Below are 26,990 nucleotides of genomic sequence, written 5' to 3' on the forward strand. Positions count from 1 at the left end.
ACATGTATATACATACAAACATATATATATATTTATGTATATACAGCTGATAAGTGCATACAGAGCCGAAAACTTGCTACCGAGAGAACCGGTCTCGAATCTAAAAACCAAAAACAAAGACCACAACCAGTGCCGCTTGTTAAGATTCTTGCTCATTTGCCATCGAGATCTCTGGAGGAGCAGGCTACTATATAGTAAGAGAGATAGTGTGAGAGAGAGAGTGAGACACAATGCGTAAGTTGAACTATGTGATATTTTTAATGCTCTGGTTCACTGCAATTGATGGATATAAGGTGCCTCAAGCCAGGGTGGAGTTGTTAGCCAATGGTTTTCGTGTATCCATACCAGGTAAATTGATAATTATTAAAAAACAAAAACATGTATTGTATTTAGTATTTTCTTCAAGATGAGCCTGGTGTAAAGCGTGTGGCTTTCAATGTGAATCGCAATCGGAATTTCACCTCATTCACTCAGGGTCAATTCAGTCATCAGTTGCGGAAACCCCAAGAAGGACTCTGGTATTATGATTTCATAACGAACAATCTAAAGGCCTACGATATATTGCACATTTGGACAAGTGTCCAGCATGAGAATGCATTATTTCGCGATTTTGAAAACCCCCTAGAAGTGTGTAGATTAGGTGGCAAATTTGTGCCCAAAGATTGCTCCAACACATCGGATGAAACAACGGGATCCATTGAGACTGATAATTCTCAAGCCTTGCCACCGCAGAGATCTCCAGAGAAATGTGAGCCAACTATTACAGAGATATCATCGCCACGGTTTGCCACTCCTTTGTGCAAGGATCAACTCATATTTGAGGAGAATTTCGATACTCTAAACGAGTCGCGCTGGTCGCATGAAGTTCGTTTCCCTTTGGACACAAATGATGCCGAATTTGTGTTGTACGATGGCAAGGCTAGAATCGAGGAGGGCCATTTAGTTATTGAACCCATCTTGTGGTCCAGCTATCGTCCCGATTTGAGCATAAATGATTCGCACTTGGACCTCTCTGAGCGTTGCACGGGCACTCACAATCGTCAAAAGGAATGCATCCTGCAGACCTTTGGCAGTGGTCCAAGTGGCATTATGCCACCGATTGTAGTGCCACGTTTAAATACCAAGGAGTCGTTTGCCTTCAAGTACGGACGAATAGAGATTCGGGCCAAGATGCCCAAGGGCGATTGGCTGGTCCCATTGCTACTGCTGGAACCGTTTATGGAATGGTATGGCCAAACAGGCTACGAGTCCGGACAATTGCGCATAGCCATGGCTAGAGGGAATTCACAATTGCGCCTACCACGTGGTAAACCCATCGACGGTCACTCTCTATATGGTGGCCCAGTGCTAACCACGGCGGCCGACCACCGCGAAGACTTCTGGGCCACTCAGCGACGCAAAAGTCACTTTGGTGATGCCTTTCACGTATATGGCTTGGATTGGACCAGCCAAGGGCTACGCTTCTCGGTGGATGGCGTCTTCTATGGCGACACAATAGCCGACATTGCCGCCTCCGACTTCAATCCATCGTGGCGGCGAGGTGGTCCCATGGCTCCATTTGATCGCATGGTGAGTCATCTGCTAAGCAAAATCCCCTCTCAAAAACAATTCGCCTCATTATAAATTCGACTCATTAAACCAATTCATATCAAGAACAAGGGAATCTACCGAATCTACTTTGATTCATTTCTGTACGCCATGAACACTGTGCTAAAAAATCTTTTTTTTAAACGGCTAATAAATGGATGTATAGATAATCCGGTCAGTATCATGATCGATTGCCTTTACAGCTCAAAAAGTTTTTCCACTTTAACACCTACCATAAATACTTGCAACTTTTATCTGGCCTCTGCTTTTATTTTAATTTAATTCTATATATGTATGTATAATATAAATATTTTCGATTTTCAGTTTTATCTAACTTTGGGACTATCTGTTGGCGGATTCGGAGATTTCGTGGACAATTTGCGGACATCGAACTATGAGAAGCCTTGGAGAAATGCTCATCCTCAGGCCAAATTACAATTTTGGCAAAGTAAAGAACTTTGGCAATCCACATGGAAATCCCCGAAACTATTAATCGATTATGTGCGCGTATATGCCACAGATTTATTTTAGAACTTTGAAAAGAGATAATTCCTAATTGTTTAAATATATGTATATGCATTTACGAATTTGTCAAATTTTATTGCAAACAATTTCTGTACATAATAGTTTGCATAACATTTTTAGATAGTAAAAGACATATTATTGTTAAGGATTAAGCAAATTAATAGTCTCAAATGAAAATAGTTATGAAGGACATTTAAAGTCCGCAGAGTAAAGTCCACAAGTAAAAAGTCACAAGTCCGAAGTTTACTTTAAAAATAGTTGGCTTATTATTGTATTGCTGGTCGACTATTATATAAAATGAAATAATTTTGAAAATTAAAACAATTCAACGTAAAGATCCAAACTTTGATTTGGTTTCTAATAAATTTAAAATTTTGAACATTTATCAGAATTGTGTAAGCAACCTTTGGCAGCGGTACAACTCTCACAATCAGTCTCCAGAGTTCCGTCTACAGAAAATTTATATGATCTGAAGACCTTGAGAGTATTATGAATAAAGCGGAGACCACATTAAGGGACGGAAAAGGGGAGAGGAAAGGGTATAAGAAGAATCCAAGAGAAACTGCAACGACCGATCTTGACTGCCAAGCGAAATCCCGCTGGCCAAGATCCGTTGCCTCTTCACTTTAGAGCGACTGAGCCTTGAGATCGGTGACCGATTTCGATTGCAGGAGAATAACTCATCCCGCCGAAATCCACCGATCCTTTTGTTCCACTCCAGAGTGATACGGGACAATGGTGAAGGGAAAGGGGTAGGGTAGACGTGGTTTTATAAAAATGCAAAGCGTGCCGATTAACAGTAACATGTCAGATTTTATTAGTACATAGTTACTTAATGTCTAGACAATCATTGTTCAGGGGGCAAAACGGGTCCCTACCGCACTCATTGCTAAAAAGGAGACCTGGTTAATGAGCTTACCTGACTTAATCCTTGCTTAAAAAATTTGCATTTTGGCTGCCTCTTTCGCTTTCGCCATATTGGCCACTTTCAAATGACCAAATTTCTGTTTAGCTTGCGTATTCTTGCCGCGTGCCCCCTATCATGCCGCCAAGTCGATTGCTCCTCGAATACCAGGAATATGTCTCGGGCCACTCTCCGCCGTTCCGAATTTCTGTGGCCAACAGCTGGTGCTGGAGCTGGCTGGAACTTTTGCTTGACAATGCTAAAAGTTCCGCTGTTTTTGTTGTTATTGGCATCTTGCTGCGTCTGCTCTTCGCTACCATTTGCACTACCTACGAAATGTTCACTTGGCCTGCAATTGTTCCTTGGCATTTTACGGCTCTTCCTTTCCGCTTCCTCGTATGCTGCTGTTCCTTAAAGTTTTTATTTTGATTTTCCTCTGTCTTTTCTTAAATTTTTTGTTATTGTATTATATGTACATATGTCTGGCATTTTCTTTTGTCACCCCGTCGTATGTGTGAGATGCAGTTTTTTTGATTGGGAGCGCAAAAATCTTCTTATTGGCAGTGGCCTAGGCCCAGTTGGAGCTCGGGTATGAGTATCACATTGATGGTTATGGCCTGGCTCCAATGATATATCGACAATTGTATTTGGCATATTTAATCGAATGACTTGCAGAAATGGCATGAAACCGGCTCTTTCGGTACTATCTCTATCTAGTAAGTACATTTTTAAAAGTATGTATTGAAAAGTATAACGTACCTCGGATAGCCAATTGGAATCCTGGAAATTTAATGTTTTAACAAGGACTAAGGCTGCAACCAATGCTACAAACCAAAAACTGTTGAAAAAAAGACCCAAAAAAGTCCTGTGGTTAACTGGAACAAATATTGTTAGATCCAGTCAGACAATAACAGCTTCATTTGAAATCAGTTAGTATTTCTTGGCCTTGTGATCCTAATCAAAACACAATTAAAACCACCTGCCATACATAATTAGGTTTTCATTTAAAATTTAAGTTTTTCATTTTTATTATCATTATTATTATTACATTTTAAACGAAAGGTGGTCAGTAAACGCTACTTATGAGAACTTTGGCTTCTTTTGTGTGTGTATTTGTTTATATATTGTTTTTTTTTTTTAATTTTTTTTTTTTTTGTATTTATTCCCTATTAAGGGAATGGCTTAAAAGGAATGTGTGTTTCTAGTTTTTGTTTTGTTGTTTCTTGTTTTAGTAAAGTTTTGCCAACATTTTTGCGAGCGTCCTCTGACCGTCTTCTCTATTACATCATTATTTTAGAGCTTTGGGCTAATATTTGGAGACGGGAGTCAAAAAAAAAAAAAAATAAAAAAAACCTACTTATCTGCTCAATCACAATACATAAATGTATATAAATAAATGTTAGAATAAAATATAATAATTGTATAATATTTTTCGCTTTTTTTTAATGTTTTTTATAATTTTATAAATGTATATAAATAAATGTTAGGATAAAATATAATAATTGTATAATATTTTTCGCTTTTTTTAATGTTTTTTATAATTTTAATCTTGTGCAAAGTCGTTAACATGATTGGCGTGCATCTCCAATTAGTATATATATATATATATATATATGTATATATACATATATATAGTATCTATCAGGTCGGAGGATGGTATCTAAGGGGGTGTGGGAGGGTGGTTGGTCAGTCGTCTGTCTGAGAGTAACGCAGAGTGGGTATCCCTTTGGTGTATAAAGCTATAATTGTGTTTGATGGATATGGAAATGAAATATTAAATTGAAGTAGGTGGAGTTGAGGATGTATTGGAAGAGAACTTTATAGAACTGAATAGTGTCCGCATGGGCTATGGATAACTACTCCTGGTATAGTGTAAGATCAAATGAAATAATTTTTGTTTTGTTTTGTCTTTCGCTTAATAGATGGTTTCAATAAATTAATTTTGTTTATCTTTTTCTTTTTTTTTTAAATATAGGGACTTGAGAAAAATTTAATTATTAATAATATAAAGGAATCACAAGAGACATGTCAGGAAGTCCCCATGGACAATCAGGGGAAACACACACTTCACACAGAATGGTCGAAAGATACCCAAGACACCTTACGGACAATGCGGGGACATTTGGTCGATACTGAAGAGTTCTAATTAAGTGTACGCGAATGTGCGTGGGTGTGTGCTTGAATTTCGTTCTAGTGACTAAGAATACATTTAAATTTACATGTATTGGATCGTTTACTCCTTATCTGATTCGACTCCGCACTGGAAAAAAAACAGCGAAGAAGTCTCAGTGTGTTGACTTAGATTGTGTTCTGAGGGCACTGGCGTATAAATCCTGTTCTCCATCTTCTTTTGCTTTTGTTTATCTGGCTTCCCTAGCATCTCTGGCTCCTCCATTTCATTTTTCTTAGTACAACATTTATACAAAGTATATAAAACACCAACAATTATCATTATTATAATGCCAATACCAAGAATCTTAGCAATCTTAATAATACTATTTATAATATTATTATCGGAAGCCTTGTTCAATTTCTCATTACTTGGACTCTCTTCCACCGTTCGAGAAGTTCGATCCATTGTAACAAGATCTTTATGCTGGCTGGTCGACTCCGGAATGGGAAAATCTGGGGAGCTAGTCGACACGGGCATGGAGATGGAGATGGAAATGGTACACGGTCCATCTGTTGTGCTGCTGCTACTAAAATCTTCCATTCCTTCTTCTTCAGTAGATGAAGAAGAGGAGAAAACAGGATAGGAGGTGGTGGATGGGGTGATCATATCCTCTAAAGAGTCAACTGAAATATCATACGATATGTTTTCGTTTTCCTTTTCTGGCATCTCAGTGAGAATAGCATTTGCAGTGCTAATGGGTCCCACTGTGGAAGAACTTTTTTCCATGAGAATTGCATCTGTAGTGTCATTTGATTCCTCTGTGGTAGATTTCTCTTCCATATCGATTTTCGTGGTAGGAATTTCATCCTTTTCCTCGATGATAAGAATCGAAACTGCATCGGTGGGCAAATATACAATTGTCGTCTCTGTTTTATGCAAATCTTTAGAAATCGCCGACTCGATTGGCTCATTTGCAGTAGTGGAAATTGTTTGAAGCTTCTGCTGCTCCTGCTGCTGGATGGTGGTGGACATAGTCGAAGTAATACTTTTATCGCTCGTGGATGGTCCGGATACAATGGTCGTCATAGCCTCGATTGGATTCATAGTGGGCTTTTCGAATGCCTCTGTGTAAATGTTGATAGGTAGTGGATTCAAATCCTCTGGACACACGGGACAACACTGGCCCTCTATCCGCTCGGGATTCTTACAATTGCTTGCCTGACACAGTGGTTTTTTACACTCTTTTTTGGCATTGACACAACTACACGTTGAGCAGCCATTTTCCTCAGTCCATTTTGAACCATTCTTCTTGCCCTCCATGGTGTCTGAAAGGCAATGTCCAATCTCCACTTCACAGGCCTTCTCTTCCATACAGGGTGGCGCTACACACGAATTGCATGTGATGCACCTTTTCGGGTAGTACTTGACGGATTTACTGCGATCAACACAAATTGGCTTCTTACCGCATTTGTATTGATCGCAACAATTGCCGGGTGTGCCAGTTCCCTTCTCATGAATCAGTAGGACTGTATCCTTGCCGCATTTGAGAAAATCTTCGGCTGATGGGCTGACGGGACATTCCTTGCAAGTGCAGGATTTTGGGGGACAGCAATTTTGCTGTGCATTGAACTCATGTATCGGAGGGTGGAAGCTATCTGTGGGGCATTTGTCGCCAACAGGACACTTTATTGAATCACAGTTAAGATATATCAGTGATGTATCCTTCGGAAATATTGAAGCTGCAATGATACAATTAATACAAAAATATATATTTAGTCATGGATTGGATGAACTGACTTTTAATTTATGCATAAATCAAATATATTCTCGCCTTTTTCAAAGTAAATTTATAAAAATTGCAATTTAATTATTACGTTCAATGTGTTTGAAAATGAAAAGCAAGAAAACCAAAACAGAACACAAACAAAACAAAAAATACCAAAAATAAATAGAAATCTGGGAATCCAAAGTTCGTTGCTTGCTCTCTATTCCTTCGCCCTCCAAGCCCTCCCTCCCTCCCTTCCTCACTCACTCACTCCCCTCGTTTATCGTTTATTTATTGTTATTGATTTTTGACATTCTATCATTGAATTAGTAATTGGCGGTTAAGCAAATGGGGCAATGAGCAACAGTCGGTAGAGGGGTGCCGAGGGGACGGTGGGGGAGTTGGTAAATGTGAAATTCTTCTTCGCACCGTTTGCCCATTCGATGAGACGTCGCGACGCGTCGATCGCATTGATCGCCGATGATATGATCGGCATCGACATCGGCATCATTGAATCAATTTCACATTGTTCTTCGCTGGATTGCTCCAATTATTATTATTATTATTATTGTTATTACTTATTGCCCTTTTTGTTTTCTTTTTCTTACGCTGTGTGTAACACACAGCAAAAACAAAAACTTTCCTCCATTCCATTACAAAAGCGCGTCCCTCGCGATCATGATCGTGATCGAAGGTTATAGAATTTGGCTTTTGATATTTTTGGTTTCTCTAAATTGACGTCATGAAATAATAACGAACGAAAACAAACCGTAGACAGACAGAATGTGGTAGGTGAAGAGCTTCATACAGCGCTTTCAATTGAACGTAATTTAAAATAGATATTGTTCATATGTACAGACAATGTCTTGTTTTTGTTACCCATTCCCTCCCCAAATATATTTTCTTTTCATCTTTTTTGGAAGGGCATGAAAATGTCACGGAAATCGCTTTACAGTTCACACTCATCCATCCTTAAGATCAGAAGCTGAACAAACTCAGACTTTTGTATGAAAATAGTTTTAAATAAACATTAAGGCTGTATTTTCTTTGGCTCCATCAGTGGAGGGTCACGATCGATTTCGCGTCCACTTGAATATGCAGAAAACGGGGCCAACTCTATTTGCAGTATATCGAATCTGATTGCAAAAATCAAGACAACTTTACCCTCTACCGCATACAGAGGCATAAAGTCGATTGTTATCATTTTCTTTGTTCTATTTGCTGATGGAATGTCATCTGATCATCTGATCAAGTGGCACACGAGGATTGACAAAACTGTATTTTACATATGCTTTATTGGAATTGGCTTTTATAGTGCACGAAAACCGTTTGTCAACGACAAAAACAGTCAAGAATTCAACATTCAACAACAAAAAAAGCAATTAGAGTGTTTACAAGGAAATATCAAAAAAGCTAACCTCGGCTATGCCAAAGTTTACATACCCTTGCAGTCATTGGCAATAATATTTGTACACTTTGAAATTTCTTTCCCTGTTACTCAATTCATCAATACACAAACAAAACATTCAAATTATTACTCTTTTTTTTACTAAACTTTTTTCTTCTTCTTCCATCATTCCCTTAGCAAAGCACCGCACGCATACATATACATTTCATGTAGCGTTGCGTCTGTGTGCATGTGTTGTGTTGATTTGATTATGACGATTTATATTGACTATAACTTGTGTTCTATTTATCCGATCAGATTCAAATTTTGGGATCTGACATTTTATATCCAATACTAGTATATTGGTAAATTTCATGGGGATACTCAAATTTCTGCAAAAACGTTTCTTCTAGAACTATATGATATAGTGGTCCGATCCTGACAATTTTCATACTTGATCTGCTCCGGGCTATAAGTAGCTCAAATATCAAGTTTCATCCCGATAGCTCTTAAGATGGCAGCGTGAAGTTGATTTGCACAGACGGACGGACGAACGAACGGACGAAGTGACAGACGGACATGGCTATATCGACTCAGCTTCTCATGCTGATCAAGAATATATATACTTTGTGGGGTCGGAAACGTTTCTTCTCTGCGTTACAAACATCTGACCAATTTTATAATACCCTCTGCAAGGGTATAAACACAAACAAACCCAAGATACAGTCTATTTGGTTCTGTTCTGTTCGTTTATATGTTTATAATAAATTTTCATCTTAATATAAATTTATTTTGCCCCTTCTGCTTGTTACATACAAATTAACACCATACAGCAGCATCAGCAGCAGCAGCATTTGCAATCGTAAATCGCCTCAAAGATAACAACCTCATTTGACCATGTTACATTGGGCCCAATTGCCTTGAAGATAACAACCTAATTTGACAATGTTACATTAGGCCCAATTACCGATTTTTTGGCATAACGTCTAAAAAATTAGTTCAGAAAGTGAAATTAACTTTTTTGAATAGGTCTATCCTTACCATTCATAAAAGAAGACGTTGCGTATACGTCATTTTAGATATTTAAGGTAAAAGGTATCGCGAAAGACGGATATATTACATTCAGAGCAATGAACTAAATTAGTTATGGTCTACAAAAGACGAACAATTTCAGTTTTTCCATTCTAGATACTCTGGTCTTCAATATTCATATTTTATATTCACTTTTAGTCCATGATTTATAAGGTCCAAAAGTAAACACAAAGTTTTCGCGCTAATTTCACTGACTGCATTTTAAATTCTATTCGATTTAACTGTACGATTAAAAAACTATGTTTTGATTCGCAGAATTTTTCAACTTTATGCCAAAATTTAAGTCGGTATTTGGGCCCATTGTGCCATGAAAAGTGCGTGCATTTTTTTTACGTCTTATCTTTTGTCTTGACGTTATCAGCGATACCGATTACGCCTTGTATTTTGGGCTCCACACGTGTCTAAATGCGGCTCTGATAGAGACAGATACAAAGATATTTCCATCCATCCATTCTTATGCTTAGCCAGACGAAAATGCGATCTAGAAATAGCTCTATATATGGCGTTCATTTCATATTTATGTATCATTATTATTATTATTATTATATTTTTTATTATTATTATTTGTTGTTGTGTTTTGCACTCGCTCGAGTTTGTTGACCCAAAATGTATGTAGTAGTATTCTCTTTTTCATTTCATTTATCGCTGGTCAGCACAAATTCAGTTAACAAAAAAAAAAAAGACAACAAAAAAAAAACCAATACAACCACCGAATTGAAAAGAAAGATATGATACGCAGTTTAAGCAGGTAAATAAATACGCAGACGGAAAGGGAACTAACTGGCCAGGTCCAAAGGTCTCTTCCCCCCGTCCCAACCCTTACACCTGTTTGGACAACAAAGAAAAAAAAAATCCCAAGCAATTCAATGCAAATTACCTAGATACATATCCGTCTTCGTCTCTGTGCGTCGCAGTTTTCATCTTCTGCCCGCCTGTCTGTCTCTCTTGGCAATTGGGTCGCTCTCATTAGCGGAGATAAGATATCGGACCACCCCGGGTTTCGGGTGCCAAATTGCGTCACTTTTTGCTTGCCCCACTCCACAAAACGAGAATTCCATGAGAGAATTCCCCCAGCCCTCCTCTTCTCCTCCTCCCACGACCGTTCTTCTTCTTGTTTTCTTTTACGTTTGTTTTTAATTTTCATTTTTTTTTCTCTGCCCCTCTCCCCCTCTCCCCCTCTCTCTATCTCTTTTTTTTTTGATTGATCTACAGTCGAAGGTTGCATGCAAAAATGCAATTCTGTTTAGCTTCAAGCGCGGCATCACTCAAAAATAACAACCGCACCAGAGACCAGAGAGAACACAAAAAATAATAAATTGTTAGTACAATTAGCAGTCAGTTTTGTTGACACGCTGCTGACATGCAAAGTTACTTAAAATATAGTGAAAAATACCAGAAAACACAAACACACACACCACACACACACACCACACCACACACACGTAAGACAAAAGGAATACTTGAAACGAGAAGAAGGCAACGTTAACTCTACTCGAGGAGGTGGAGGTGTAAGTGGGGGTCGTCTCAAGTGTTGAGGTTACAACTTTGTCGTACTGTCTAAGGCTGACAAAGAAGCAGCAATAAAAAATATTACTAATAATATACATACATTAAAAACAACAAACTGTGGCTATGCCGAAGCTTATATACCCTTGCAGTCCTTGTCCATAATATTTTTACATGTTCGAAACTCTTCTTCTGTAACTCAATTCATTAATGCACAGTCAAAACCTTCAAAGTATCACTCTGTCTTTGTTATTTCAGAATATAATTTATTACATTTAAATAAAATAGTAGTTTGATCCGAATTTCGATTTTCATACTTAATCTCTTTATTCCTTGAATTGGAGGAATAAAGTGCATACGACGGACAGTCGAACAGAAGGACGTGGCTATATCCATTTAGCTTCTCATGCTGATTAAGAATCGATCGGAATCGTCTCCTTCTTTGCGTTACAAGCATCTGATTAATCTTATAATACCCTCTGCAAGGGTATAAGAAAAACAAAGAAAGATGACAGAAAATTCTGGAAACTAGTGGAAATCTGTCTTATGTTTAAGAATATTTTGGAAAATTTCTGTATGTTCTGAAAATTTCTGTATTCTCTCACATACAAGGAGGTCAAAATGAAACAAAATTGGGGCAAAGGGAGAGGAACACAATAATTTTAGGTTTTTCTTTAAAAGTAATTCGTGAATTAAGTCGAAAGACGTTTATTTACTATTTTCACAATAATTTATGATTCATCTCAGATATCTAGAATAATTGCTTAATCTTTTCATATATTTCTTTTGTTTATTAATTTGTTTATTTAATTTACTTTACTTTTCGATTAACGTTCATCACTTTTTAATATCAGAGATTGTAATATTATCGTAAGTTGAAGGTCACAAGCAAACGTAATTTTGACATCGTTTGTTGCAATCCTTTGGGATGAAATTAATCTCTTTCTCGTGCCAGTGAGTCAAGGAGTGAAATCATTCAGATTTTTCTTGAAGATAAATAACTTGTGTTTCAAGGGAAATAAATTATTACGATACAAATTTGATTTATGGTTTGATAAGTGAATCAAAGATTTACCTTTAAGTTATTTCTTTTTCAATTTTCTTCGTTTAATAGTTGTATGTAATTTACTTTGTTAAACATTTGTATTTTTCTTTAAAGTTTAATATAGACTAAAAACTAAATTCAATAATATTCAATTTTTTTTGTTTTAAGTCTTTTGAACTGCATACCTCTAAAGAAAGTATTGTTTGGTATTTTTTTTATTTAGTTTTGGTAAGGGTATTTGAAATAAATGAATGTTGATGAAGTAATTAGAGTTCAGAGGAGATTTTCGGCACTCGCATTGTTGGTATATGTTCATGTCAATCAGAGAGTACTTGGATAATTTGTTAATGGTGATTATAATTTGATGGGAATTTTGATAATTTTTTGTCATGAAGCATTAAGTTGTTTTTAATGTGTATAACAACAGCATGTATAACAGTTTATAATGATTATTTTTAATGGCCATAAAACACTTCAAAAAAAAATTAATTTATTTAATAAAAAACCAAAACGTTTGTAAAGCAAAACAAAAGTAAACAAACAAAAAAAAAAAATGCCAAATTGTTTTATATATGTAGTTTGATTATTTTTGGGGGGAACTCCATTAAATTGAATAAACTTCAGTGGTTCATTACCTTAAACTGTCATTTAGTAGTATTGTAATTTGTCATCGATTTGTCATTTGGCCTTAATCACCTAATTCTTGTAGAGTAGCAGTCAGCGATCATAGCTAAGTAGGGCATTTAATCGTCTGTCACAATTTATTTGCTTTTTTTGACTCACACAAACTTTCCGCATAGTTACCCAATTAAAATTGTCCTTCAACAAAACTAGTCGAATAATTTGTTTCTTTTTATATTGTTAGTTGTGTTTTTTATTTTGATTCCCTCTCTCTTTCACTCTTGTTCTACCTCAAGCACTCGACACTTATCTGTTGTTGTGTGAAATACTATACATATAAACATATATGTATATATAGTTATAGTTATGGTTAGCTTTTCGCTTGAATTGCGTAAACAAAGCAAAATTTCTTTTGTTACTTTGTGACAAACGTAGTAAGACCCTTATCTTAATTGTAGATCAATTATAATGCTGCAGAAAATAAAAACAAAAACTATCAATTAAGCTCGAAAATCTGACGAAATCAATTGGCAAACGGCAAAAAGAAAGTCGTAGTTACATATGTATGTATGTACATATATATGTTTGTATAATATGTAGGTACATCTCCTTTCACAATGGAAATCATATCATTTGTGTATTATATAGTATAGATCACATTTGTTTTTATATTTGCTGGGATTTCAGTTGGTAATTATCCGCATTATTATTGTTTATAGAAAATTGCACAATTATAATTGAATTATGTGGGCAAAAGCGTAAAATTGTTGATTAATGGACAGAATGAATGCCAAAAACGAACGCCCCCCGAACTAAGCCCCTTCCCATGGCTGCCATTAAATTGTATTCTATTTTTCTCTACTGCCCTGTTCTGTTTTCGAACAGATGTCCCGCTGATATTCAACTTAACTCTATATTTATTTTAATAACTACATACTTCCATCGATTCATCGTTGACTCTGTCTCGGACTCTATTCAATTGTAGTATCATGCAGAACCCATTGCTGCTGGGATTATTCATAATTATTGCGTTTCGCTGCTGGCAACCAATAATGGCAACTGTACGTTGAAATATAAGTATAACAGATGTGACTACATACATACGTATATACATATATGCACATATGTATGTACATATGTACCTATGTACCTATCTATATATTGCTACCGCCTTCTTTTTCCTGATACTTTACTTTTTCTCTTCGTCGTCGCCTTTAGCGCGAATTTGAGATACGTTGGCAGAGCATCAATTGTACGGCTGTCGACCTCAATGTGACGAACGAATTTCAATGCAACATTATCGAAATGGCCAAGAAGCAGGGAAATTTCCTAAATACACGCTGGAACCTACGACGTCCAGTGCCAAAAATGTGGGTGGAACTGAGTGTGGGTATGCCCAAGGAGCGTGGCGGTGGAATTCAGCAATTGTTTAAAGTACGTGTCGATGGTTGCCATCTCTGCGATTATCGGAGCAAGAATCGTGTTATGAATGCGGTAATTAAAAAGCTATTGCAATCGGGCAATTATCCAAAATCGTGTCCTTTATTACCGGTAAGTGAAGGCCAATTCATTAAGGTGTAAACTAAAATTTTATGGCAAAGTTTTTTTTTCAATTATTTTGAAATCCATTATCCATTCCGCATTTAAGGAGAACCTCTCACATTTCAACTAGAATAGTTTGTTGTGACACAGTTTAGTCAGTATAACAGTTTTAATACCCGTTGGTAAAAAACAATTGATATACCCGTTTAAATACATACTAAACATATCATTTCAATAATTGAATTATGAAACATAAAACTAATATGAGAGTCTTGTCTTGTGTAGATCAGTATGTGGTATATAGCGATTTCCTGTCACTTAAGCTTAACCTCGACCCTAAAGTATTATATCTGCTTCAACCTCAACCCACCAAGCACCTGCCTTCCACCTCTTACCCAAACCCCTTTTTCTATTGTTGAGCACATTCTACTTTTTGTGGCAAATCAAAACCAATTCACAGCTGATTAAATAAAATTGATAAAGTTTTTGCCTTTTTTTTCCGTGTGATTTCTTTGCTTTACCCCTGCACCAACACTTCCACTCCGCCACCACCAGACAAGAAACCACCGAAAATAACCAAGCCCAAATCAATACAAAAAGTTATCTCTTCATTTTCTCCACTATATTTGCACAATGTTTATAATGTTTATAAATAAATGCTATCAAAACATAACACATAAAAACAAAAGCACTGAACAAAAACAAAATACAAAACAAAAAAACAAGGTTAATGGTTCTTAGAATCTAAGAATCTCAAATATATAAATTATATAGGCCAAGATTTGCAAACAATCGTAAACTCTCTGAATGGTTGGCTGAATGAAGAATATGAGAAGATGAAATTAAATTGTACTTTTAAGTTCTTTTCTTTTTTTTTTTTTACAATTTTTAATTATGTTTGTACTCTTGTATGTATGTTTATTGATCGTCTTTTCGCAGAATGTTAATTACACCTCCATACGATTTGCACTCAATCCGGATCACTTTCCAGCCTACATGCCGGACATGAAGTTCAATACGAAAATAGATTTCTATGCGGATAAAAATGTGCCACTGATTAAGGCCAGCGCCAATGTGGAGGTGATTAGGCGTCAGTCATAATGGATAATGGATATAATGGCTAATGGAGAATATACCTATACATATATACATATACAAATATAATTATTTACATATATATACTTTTGTGTGTTAAATTTTTTAGTTTCCTATTTTTTTTTGCAAGATTTTGCATTAAATAAATAGCATTATCTAAGCAAAAACAACAATACAATAATTATAACTATGACAAATGTCTTTGGAATGCTCTCATTTTTGATAAGGCGAATTTCTATATGTATATAGTCTACAATACGTAGTAGAAGAGTGCAAAAGTGTATATGTGTGTATAAAATGAAGACTAGCTAGCGTTAGATTAGCTGAAAAAAGAGTCAATTAAATAAAGAAATTACTTAGTGTGCCGCCCCCCTCAAACCCAACGTTTACTCGAACCCGAACCCGAACACAAACACGAACCAGACCCAGAACCCCGAGACTGAGACAAGCCAGTCAAGAGAAGTCAAGTTCTCTGATAAACCAAACACGGAACTCATCGACTTTTATATGGATCGACTGGCGCTATATAGAAAGCACTTGCTTTCAATGCTAACAAAAAGGGACTAACTTCCGTTAGGCTAATATGCAATATTGGCCAAATTGAAGTTAACCTTCTCTTTTTCTCTTTTAGTTGTGGCTAAAAGCAAAGTTCAGCCAGTGGGTAAGGTGGCATACATACATATATAAGTCTAAGACCCGCAACAAGGTAATATAAAGTAAATTGAAATTGTATAGCCATTGCTCCTCCACTAGCCCCCTCTCTTGCTCTCTCTCTCTACCTCTTCATGCACACCATCCTACCTGGCAACGAAATTTGTTGAGCGAGTGTGAGTAATACAGCCCCAAAATACTCATAGTTACTTTTGAAATGAAAGTCCAGAGTTCACTTTATGCCTTAGTCAGGTTCTTCAAGGTTAGGTTGCCACAAAAAGTGGAGTCAAAAGTGGAAACAATCAACAAGAGAGGTATACAGAGAGAGAGAGAGAGAGAGAGAAAGAGAGAAGTTTGTTTGATGGGAGTGGTGAAAGGTATTCCACCCTTTTGGCTCCTCAATTTGCATATAGTCAACCCCAAAACACTATCGATCGTTCGTCCATTCCGTTCCGTCATTCGTCTTGCATTCCCCTTCCTAATTGAAATATGTAGGTCATGAATCACAGAATATCAAACTAAACGTTTTTTGCATCACTTTATAGCATTTCCGTCATCTATGTATGCCTGTCTGTCGACTTGTCTGCCTGTCTTTGTATCTAATTTGTTCGCCAAGTTGTGGATTCCTCATAATACATACATAGTTCAAGAATTTATTAGCTAAACATTTGTTCCACAATAATAATTAGCAAACACAATAAAAGCAAAACCAAAAACAAAATGTTTTAACATGAAGATTAAATACTCTTTTGATGAAAAATTGTTGATCTTTGGTAAAACATCTTTAATTAGAATGAGAAATTTGATAACGAGACAATTTTGATTAAGACCGAGTATCCCTATACAGAATGAAAACTCAAAACTGAGGCAAATTATGAACTAGTCTCCTTATTTTCAGTTCCCTTTTATTCTAGGTGGCTAAACGAATGGACTCTATTCCAAAGGCAAGGTATGTATCCAAATCAAGAAGCTTGGAAAAAGTTTCTTAACTATTTGTTATTTGGCGTTACCGCCAACAAACTCCCGTGACTTGGCTATAAGACAATATAGCACAGATAATACAGAGATAATACAAGTAACTAAAAAAATTCCTTAAATTTTTTTGTGGTTTTGCTCTTGCTTGTTTTGCTTTTTGATGACTACTTATGTATAAATAAACAGATAAGAGAGGTAAATGCTTTTAAGATATTTGGTATGTCTGTACACACACACACACACACACACACACACATATACACATACACATCAACATTTAATAAACTGAGGGCATACCAACATTAGATTTGTTTTGTTTTTTTTTGTTTAAGCGCAATAAAATTTGCATATAAAAATGCATTAAAGAGCAAAATGGGAATAAAAGTATAAATTCGACTAGATAAATAAATATACCTATCTATATATATATTTTTTTTTTGTTTTCTTTCAAAACGACGTCAAAGCCTAAGAAGTGAACAAAAACTTACAAACGTACTTTTATTTTGGCCGTTCCGCCAATTTGCCAATTTTGATGGGGTCAAAACTCCTCATTCAAATGGAAAATAATGCAAATCGAATAATAAATGTTTATGTTAAAACCGAATAAAGAGACTTTTTAAGACTGAAATCGGGGGATGCTGGGATGGGGGGGTTGTCTTTTGTCTTTCTAGACCAGCATATTGTTTAAGAAACTTGTTAAATTAGTCATTAAATGAAATTGGAAAGTTCTGGCATCTTATTGCCAAATAGTTAAATTAAAAATTTAACATTTTCAGTCTGTGAAATGAAACCTAATTAAGATTTCATAAAACTATTGTATGTGGATAGTTGTAGACACATTTAGAAAAGGAATTTAATTAGATCATAGTTAAATTTATCTCTAACAAACAAAAACGATTGAAAAGCCCCAAAACATGGTCAAAAAGAAAGGGGGGAACCAAAATAATAATTCGCTAACGATTAACATAATCGTCAATGAATGAAATAACAAGAAGACACCGTGAGGTTGAAGAAGAGTAATACACTTGTGTTGACAAGTAGAAAACAAATAACCGAAGCGTCAAAAATATAAAATTAAAATCAAATCAACACAGTGCATGAATATAAGTTAAGATAATTTGAAGATTATAAGAACATACAATTTTCACAACGAATTTTCAACAGGAAGTAGAACGAGAAAAGATGACGCAGAATAGGATTAAACAAAGAACTTATTACGATTCAGATTGAATGAAACCTAAGCGAAGAATATAAAAACTAAACGAACAAGAGGCAAATGAGTTACATAAGAAACCATAATGCAGTTGTAAAACGGATTAAAACAGAAATGCACATAAAGAGCAAAATAAATGGAAAATTACACGAATGTTAGAAAAAAGTATGATATAAACTGAAAACTGTTGTCAAAACAAGTAGAAGGGTAAAAGGTTTGCTCGGTTTTTGTAATCTCAGCTTGTTGAAATAAAATCACTAAATTTATGTAATTAGGTCAAATCGTGAGACATTTTTTTTTGTGTTTTTGCGTAAAAGCACCGAAAATCGGAAATGAGAGAAATAAATAAATAAATACAAAACAAATGAAATAAATAAACAAATTGAATCATACATACATATATGGTGCGTATAGTAGAGGAGAGCCGTGACGAAGCGGGGTGAGGGCTTGCCCTATCGAATATAAAAACTCAAAAATAAATACAAACACTCACGCACACACTTGCATATGTATGAATGTATGTATATGACGCTATCTCTAAATCATCAATGAAATTGTTTCAAAAAACCAATAAGAACAAAACACAAACAAAAAACACACACGCAAAAACAAAAATTAACACAAAATACGAAAATAAAAATAATAATAAATATCAAAGAAGCTAACTTCGGCTGTGCCGAAGTTTATATACCCTTGCAGTCCTTCGCTATGATATTTTTATATGTTTCAAACAGTTTTTCTGTATCATCAATTCATCAATGCACAGACAAAACCTTCCAAATATCAATTCCATTTCTTTTTCTTCTTCTTCCCCATGCTGCATGCTGCGATTGACACGCATACATACACATAAAGTTTTCGTAGCGTTGCGTCTGCGTGTGTGTATGCGTGTGCTCAGCTGCTCTGTGGATTTCAAGCAATGACGTAGTTGAGCCAATTTATATTGACTGTAACTTGTGTTATATTTATCCGATCTGATTTAAATTTCGGGATTTGATGTTTTATATCCAAAACTATCATATTAGTAAATTTCATGGAAATACTCCAATTTCTTCATCTATGTTTAATGTATAACTATATGATATAGTGGTCCGATCCTGACAATTTTCATACTTTATCAGATCCGGGCTATAAGTAGCTTAAATATCAAGTTTCATCCCGATAGCTCTTAAGATGGCGGCGTGACGTTGATTTGCACAGACGGACGGACGAAGGGACAGACGGACATGGCTATATCGACTCAGCTTGGGGGGATCGGAAACGTTTCCTTCTGTGCGTTACAAACATCTGACCAATTTTATAATACCCTCTGCAAGGGTATAAAAACAACAACGAAAAATACATATAAAAACACAAACCGCTAAACAAAAAAACAAAAACAGATAGAAAATAAATTAGAAATTACCAAAAATTTGTCTAATAAAAGGCAACGAACTCAATGATACCCTGTAAATGCAAAAGCCAAGAGTGCACTTCAATAAATTTCCATCTGAACAATTAGATATTTTTATACTATATAATCACTAAGGCGGTTAACATTTAAAACATTTATATATAAAATTGACTTGTTGCTATATCTATGGAAAATTGACTTGTTGCTATATCTATGGATATAGATCTGTTCAATACTAAACTCTAGAAAGTCGTGACGTCACTTTGACATTTACGTCACATCAATGCCATACAAACATATGTGGTACATGATCAGCAGCTAAGGACAGATGTTGCTCTGGACAAGCTATATATATAAAAAAATATATATATATAGGTATAAATATATATTTTAAAGAAAGTCTTCTCATCAACATATTTCTTATACCTTACGATTGGAAGTCGTTAGTTATTAACTAAAAACATTATTTAGTTCACTCAAGAATTTGTTTCACCTCTCTCATTCTTTTATGAAGCTTATTATTTTTGCAAATCTAGTGCATATACCTTTCACATTTACAGGGTATATCATTCGTGAGCAACATGTGTTTGATACGAAATATAAACAAAAGCAAAAACGTTTGTTTTTTTTTTGTTGTGCTTTTTTCGGGCATTGGCAAACGTAGATAGAAATTATTAAAAGACGAAATCGCTTGATTTCTATGCAAAATCTATAGTTGTATATGTACATATATATATCTACACATGTGAAGACCTATGTATGTATATATAGACTATGCGGCATAGTGAACAAAATGAGAAGAAACGGTGCCGTTTTGTGACGTAGTTTCTGAAGAAAAATGTTCTATGGAATGTCGATGCGTAATAATATAGAGATGTGAAGGAGATTGGCAGATTATACTATATATACACATACACATAAATATATGTAGGTATATATAGTACAGACATAAATCGCATAAACAACAGCTAAAAAGGTCTTTAAGCACTCTGACGATGACTCATTTATTTTACACTTGATAATGATGAGTTCATTCATTCATTTGGGAATATATTTCCAATTGTTTGAAGATCAATAAAGGGATAGGGCTAGGGTTAACCAGAAAGAGAGGGGAAGAGAAAAGGGAAAGTAAATGAAATGCATATATGTACGTACGTATATATAACGCATACGACCGGATGTCAGAAATATCGGTTAGCAGAAGTGTCAAAAGCCTGTATATACATATGTACATAGACATCTAGTTATTATATTGTTTGTGACCTAATTAAAGATCATCACTGTTTCCTGTTACTTAATGTCCAGAACTTGTTGTGCAAATAAACATTTTAGGGTGAGAGAGAGAGAGAGAGGGAGAGGGAGAGGCACTAATTTGTTTTGATAAATGCATTTGCTTACCTGAGTTTATCTGCCGAACTGCCATGCAGAAATATAAAATAAATAAATAATTTTTGTCAGCCATTCTAAAAATTTGTATATAGATATGTCCTTATATAGAAATCAGTTTTTTATATATTTTGTAGTGTTTTAGTTTGGCGTTTTGTTGGTGTAGGTTCCAATCGGTCGATGCCCCACAAACGCAACCTGAATATGAGATCCTAAAAATATAAAACAAAGAAAATCGATAATATATACATTGGACATATATTGTAAACTTTGATTATTCATTGTAATTTTGTTCAAATGTTTAAACATTTGTATGCATAATACCAATGCCCCATTACCACCTCCTTAAAGCTAATGGCCAACAAAAAAACTTCTCACTTTTTTCCACAAAAAAAAAAGAATAAATAATAAAAAACTGCAATCAGCAGGTTTAATTGCGCCGCAATACAAAGAAATAAGAAGACAGTGTGAGTGAGTGAGAGAGAGAGAGAGAGAGAGAGAAAGGGAGGGGAAAAAGACAAACAATTGTGTCTGCAATTTTTTTTTCGACCATATTGGTTTTTTTTCTTTTTCTGTTGCTGTTGCTGTTGATGTTGGTTTTATTAAAGTGTGGGCTGGGTTCGGTTTCGGTTATTTGGGGCTGCTGCCTGACTGATATCACAAGCTAGAAGGCAGGCAGCCAGCCTTAAGTTTATCAGCTCAATCAGTTTTGGCATATGTTGCCTTGTTATATAGCGTATAGAACTTATCTATACCGAATCGACAAATAATACACATATACCCACGACCCACGAGAAATAGAAAAAAAATATCAAAAAAGCTAACTTCGGCTATGCCGATGTCTATATACCCTTGCAGTTCTTGGCAATAATATTTTTACATTTTGAAATTTGTTTCCTTGCAACTCAATTCATCAATGCACAAACCAAACATTATTTCTATTTTTACTACAACTTTTTCTTCTCCTTCCATAATTTCCTGAGCCAAGCACGGCACGCATACACATACAAAGCAACGCATACGCACCGACGGACGGACGGACAGGCGGACGGACAGACGGACATGGCTATATCGACTCAGCTTCTCATTCTGATCAAGAATATATATACTTTATGGTGATCGGAAAGGTCTGTTTCTGTGCGCTACAAACATCTGACCAATTTTATAATACCCTCTGCAAGGGTACAAAAAAAAAACATTGTAGGCACAATAATAAACGAGCCAGGCTGATAAAAAGACCGAAACAGAAACACGTTGAAATCGTACTGAAGGGTACAGACCACCGCATTCAATGTTTTTTTTTTCCCAAACACTGACCTTTACGGTTTTTTTTCTACAATATTTGTTGTACCAATGCCAAGCATGGAATGGAAGTTTTTTTGCTTCACTTTTCCATGGCGAGGCGACAAAAATGTTCTCCTTCTTTTCTCTTTTTTTTTTTTTTTGTTAAAACAAACAAGTGTAAAACAAATCTCCCACAAAAAGGTGAGAAATCTTTGAACAAATGTCTGAGATACTCAAACAAAAGCCACAATAAAGTATCCTGATAACGAGACTCTGCAGAACTGGTAATGCACTTTAATTGACAAAAAGAAAACGACAAGTTTATCATTTTCATGTGTTTGAATAGATGAAATATTTCTAATGAAAGTGAGTACCTCGGGGTTTGCTAGGCCCAAAAATGGAGCAAATGCAGTTCTTTTTTTTATTATTACAAGCAACTGGTATCGATCATGGGCTTTTATTTTTTATACTAAGGAAAGGGCCTAAAAACTTTCAGTTAGCTGCTTTTCTCACTGAAGTTAATTAACAAAAATATTCGAGTTGTGAGTTAAAAAAAGCTCTCTCTAGCTATACTTTTCCTAGTTTCGTTTCAGGGTTTATTTTAAAATAATGCTTAAATTACTATGAATCAAATTAACTCTATATATTTGGACATAGAGTTGCTTTAATTAGACTTAAGCAATTTATGACGAAATTAAAACCTTTTCTTACTAGACCTCTTGGTTTGAAACGATCGAACTTAAAAAATTCATCGCAGAATTCACATAAAAAATATAAAAGTTCAAGAAATATGTAGTTGCAAAGCTACAATTCCAGAAGACAGATGAAAAAGATAAACAGAATGACGATGAGGTTGAGGATGAAGAAGAAAAAGAGGAAAGCGATAAGTAATCAAACATTATATTCAAATTCTAAACTATAGTCACCGATCCGAAAAATTGGAAAGGTCTTGTTGTTGTTGTTAATGGTTTTTTTTTCTGTTTGCTGCTGGCAGAAACACACCGAAATGGCAGAAAAAGTCGATGATGATGATGATCGAGATGATGAAGAAGCCAAACTCAAAGGCAGAAGAAACCAAAGAAGAAGACAAAGAGCAACAGCAAGAAAAGAAAAGACCAAACACTATAATGACGTCTTAGTCATAGTCAACAGCAGCCACACATGTGAGAAGAAATTATTGCGGCGCACATTTGTAAAAATTAAATGTATTTTATTTTATTATTGTGGTATGTACCTACATACATCATATGTATGCACATAAAAACATATATACATACATACAATGTACATATATATATGTACATATATGGTTTGTTTTCAAGTCTGCGAAATTGGGGCAAGCTCTGAGATTTGTTCGTACCTTTTTTTTACTTTATTTTGTTTTTTTGGTTGGTTGATTTTTTTTTTATTTTTTGTTTGTGTATGTGTGGTTTTTGTTTGGTTTTTTGATTTTGGTTGTATGTTGCTGGTTTACATGATAATTTTTATTTTTATTTTTTTTCTTCTTTAATGTATATAATGGTTTAGTTTGGGTTTAAATTTCTCTCTTAAAACCAAAATCAAACAAATTACGAGTAAAAACAAAAAAAAAAATAATAAATAAATAAAGAAATAGTTGTCTTGTGTCCGATTTGTTTTGACTTTTTGTTATTGTACTGCTGTCGTCCACACACGTTAGCTCGAGTCGACGGTTAACTGAATACTGAGTAAAGCTGCCGTTCCACTGTTCCACCACAATTTAGGGGCCTCTCGGGGGCTCTCCCACGCTCACTAAGCTCACCAGTTTCTCTGTGTCTCGCGCGATCTTGTTGCTTGGGCCTCAACACGCGCGCTATGTGCATTAACCGATGCGCAGTTAATTATTAAACTATAGGTTTTCCTTATGTCTGTTACTTGGGAGTTTCTTCAAATGAATGAATGACCAACACGGCGTATGGTTTATATTTGAGGGCGAATAATAGTACAATTTTGAATTGACCGCTCGCATTCAAGTGCAATCTCTCGGCCGAGGGAGCTCACTGTTAGCTCGTGCTTGCGTTTCTGTTAGCTCAATTTACCGTTCTGTAAAACGGCAAACAGGTAGGCAAAAGCTTAAAAAAGCCCTCACAGCGTAAACAGCTGATCCCATTTTCCTATCTTCACTCAAATTAAAAAAAAAAGTTGCCGAGCCGCCAAATTGCACAGCTCTATTAAATGGATATTATGTTTGATTTCTTGTTGCATTTTTTTATACCCTTGCAAAAAGGGTATATTAATTTTGATCAGAAGTGTGCAACGCATAGAAGGAAGCATCTCCGACCATATAAAGTATATATATTCTTGATCAGCACGACGAGACGAGTTCATATAGCCATGTCCGTCCGTCCATCCGTCCGTCTGGATCAACGCAAACTCCTCTTAAACCGTTAGAGCTACAGAGTTGAAATTTTGTATGTAGGCTTGAATATACTGCAGGGGTTGTACATCTCGGATTCAGCCGGATCGGACCACTTTATCATATAGCTTTTTAGATAACGTTTGGAAAACATTTTTTCACTTTATATAGGTAAGGAAAGAGTTAACAAAACAGTTGCAAGGTTATACAAACTTTGACGGGGTCGAAGTTAGCCCCGGCCCTCTGTTTTTTCGTTCTTTCGTGTATTTAATTTATACTAAATCAAATTATCTAACCCAATTAATATCATCGCTACATTGATCGTGAAGTTTGAAGTTAAATTTAACATTTTTATTATTATTCTCTTTTTTTGTTGTCTCTTTTCATTTGCATATTGTATTTAGCTTTTGCTTTGGTTTGTATACGCCTCTCTTAACATATATGTATATATATTTTTCCCTTTTTATTTATATATTGATTTATAATTTGTTTATGATAAATCAATTATTTTAATAATGTCTGTATGTTGCAAATATAATTGCAATAATCCCAGCAAGACCAGACTTTCTTTACTGTTGGCTGTGTGACAATGTAATGCACTTTAAATGTGCTGGTTACACGGTTAATGTGCGGAATAGTATTGCACAGGGTGGCGGCCTTAAATGGTGCTGTGATTCGTGTCGTGGCTTGGAGCTCGAGATGCGAAGTTTTATGAATCGGACTGGGGATGCATTTAAAACCCTGTCTATCTTAAAGTACGGATCTTGCATATGGTCACCTCAATATGAGACGCACCAAAGTAAAATTGAATGTGTTCAAAAGCAATTTCTGCTTTTTCAAAATATTTGAGTTTTAAATAGCAAAAAATTTCGATGGATCCATCGATGGGAAAACCATCGAGTACCGTCACTGTTGGTGTTTAGAATATATAAAATAAGATAACATTAAGACAATTATAATATAGAACAAATGGAAATGTATGTCAATTAAGAGTGTTGATGGTTCTCCAGTCCTACTGAGCATTGAAGACAACTGTACACATCGCAAAGCTTGGGATTCCCATCATGCGTCGTTCACATAGAACGAGAAAACAATACTGTTGCTACTAGAAGTGCAGGGTAAAACGGTATATTAAAGTCGCCAAAAAGTAACAGGCAGAAGGAAGCTTTTCCGAACTTATAAAGCATATATATTCTGGATCAGTGTCAACAGCCGAGACGATCTAGCCATGTCCGTCCGTCCGTATGAACACCTAGATCTCGGAGACAATAAGAGCTACAGCCACCAAATTATGTAGGTTGTAGTCTCGTGTAGTATGTACAGTTATCGAGTTTGTTTCAAATGTCTGCCACGCCCCCGACCGACCCCGCAAATTAAAAAAAAACCGATTTTCTTTGTTATTATAAATTTGAAATATTTGTTTTACTGGTGTATGGTATACCCAAGTCGGCAAAACGACTTACTTACCTCCCATCTTGCCTCTCAGCTCCATGAACCTTCCAGTAGATAACGGTTTTGTAAAAATGTCAGCCAGTTGATTTTCTGTGGGAATATACTCAATAGAAATAAGATTATTTTCTATTTGCTCTCTGGCAAAATGATATTTAATATCTATGTGCTTTGACCGCTTATGACATGATGAACTACTGGCTATGCTTATACAACCCTGGTTATCTTCAAATATTTTTATAGGTTTGTCTAATTTAATATAAATACTTTTTGAAAGAGACTTCAGCCATAAGGCTTCTCTTACAGCTTCAAACAAGGCCATATACTCTGCTTCAGTAGATGATGCCGCTACTGAATTCTGCCTTTTTGTGTTCCAACAAATAAGATTTGAATTAAACATTTGAAAAAGATAACCTGTTGTGCTTTTTCTATCAGTTTCATTCCCACCCCAATCGGAGTCAACATAGCCAACGAACACATCTTCAAAATCAATATTTTTTTTAAAAATTAGTTTCATGTCAATGTTTCCTTTAAGGTATCTCAGAACCCTTTTTAAACCTTTCCAAAGTTCTATATTATTTTTATTAGTATATCTACTTAGAATATTGACGGCTGTTGCAATATCCGGACGAGTACAAAGCATAATGTACATTAAACTTCCAATCAAATTTCGACAAGGAGCATCGTATGTGTCGTCTGAGTTTAACATTTCATAATTTAGTTTACTTGGAAGTGGATTATTTACAGATTTACATTCCTCCATATTAAATTTAGTTAAAACTCTTTTTATATATGCAGATTGGCTTAACAATATCTGATCTTGGTATATTTCAATTTTCATTCCAATAAAGTGTCGTATTTCCCCAAGATCTGTCATTCTAAACTTTGTCATAAGATATTGTTTGAAACTGCTCATTATTTTTAAGTCTGATGTCGCTATTACTAAATCATCCACATATAATAACACATAAATATTTTTATTTATATTTCCTTGATCTTGAACATATATACACGGATCAACAGGAGAATTCTTAAATTTACACTCCTTTAGCGCTTGCTCAAACACTTCAAACCAGCACCTTG

At 35.4% G+C, this 26,990-nt stretch overlaps 3 protein-coding genes across 4 annotated transcripts; 2 read left to right on the forward strand and 1 right to left on the reverse strand.

The window, feature by feature from the left end:
* The first annotated feature begins 70 nt into the window (after nucleotides 1-70).
* Nucleotides 71-2,445, forward strand: LOC6645306 (gram-negative bacteria-binding protein 1). The gene is made up of 3 exons (XM_002068032.4): nucleotides 71-348; nucleotides 407-1,569; nucleotides 1,912-2,445. Exons 1-3 carry the CDS (start codon nucleotides 231-233, stop codon nucleotides 2,116-2,118), a joined length of 1,488 nt encoding a protein of 495 aa, XP_002068068.1. The 5' UTR covers nucleotides 71-230; the 3' UTR covers nucleotides 2,119-2,445.
* Nucleotides 2,446-4,972: 2,527 nt separating this feature from the next.
* On the reverse strand, nucleotides 4,973-20,892 carry LOC6645307. Of its 2 annotated transcripts, none has more exons than XM_023177288.2 (2): nucleotides 20,813-20,892; nucleotides 4,973-6,868 (listed from the first exon to the last, which is right to left on the reverse strand). In XM_023177288.2, exons 1-2 carry the CDS (start codon nucleotides 20,874-20,876, stop codon nucleotides 5,250-5,252), a joined length of 1,683 nt encoding a protein of 560 aa, XP_023033056.1. In that variant the 5' UTR covers nucleotides 20,877-20,892; the 3' UTR covers nucleotides 4,973-5,249. The 2 variants fall into 2 exon arrangements, with proteins under 2 accessions (XP_023033056.1, XP_023033057.1); XM_023177289.2 differs by lacking the exon at nucleotides 20,813-20,892 and adding an exon at nucleotides 10,251-10,264.
* Nucleotides 13,576-15,217, forward strand: LOC6645308. The gene is made up of 3 exons (XM_002068034.4): nucleotides 13,576-13,606; nucleotides 13,764-14,096; nucleotides 15,027-15,217. The coding sequence occupies exons 1-3, from the start codon at nucleotides 13,598-13,600 to the stop codon at nucleotides 15,186-15,188; spliced, it is 504 nt and encodes a 167-aa protein (XP_002068070.3). The 5' UTR covers nucleotides 13,576-13,597; the 3' UTR covers nucleotides 15,189-15,217.
* Nucleotides 20,893-26,990: the final 6,098 nt, after the last annotated feature.

This window comes from Drosophila willistoni, assembly GCF_018902025.1.
Source record: "Drosophila willistoni isolate 14030-0811.24 chromosome XR unlocalized genomic scaffold, UCI_dwil_1.1 Seg143, whole genome shotgun sequence".
Classification (NCBI taxonomy): domain Eukaryota; kingdom Metazoa; phylum Arthropoda; class Insecta; order Diptera; family Drosophilidae; genus Drosophila; species Drosophila willistoni.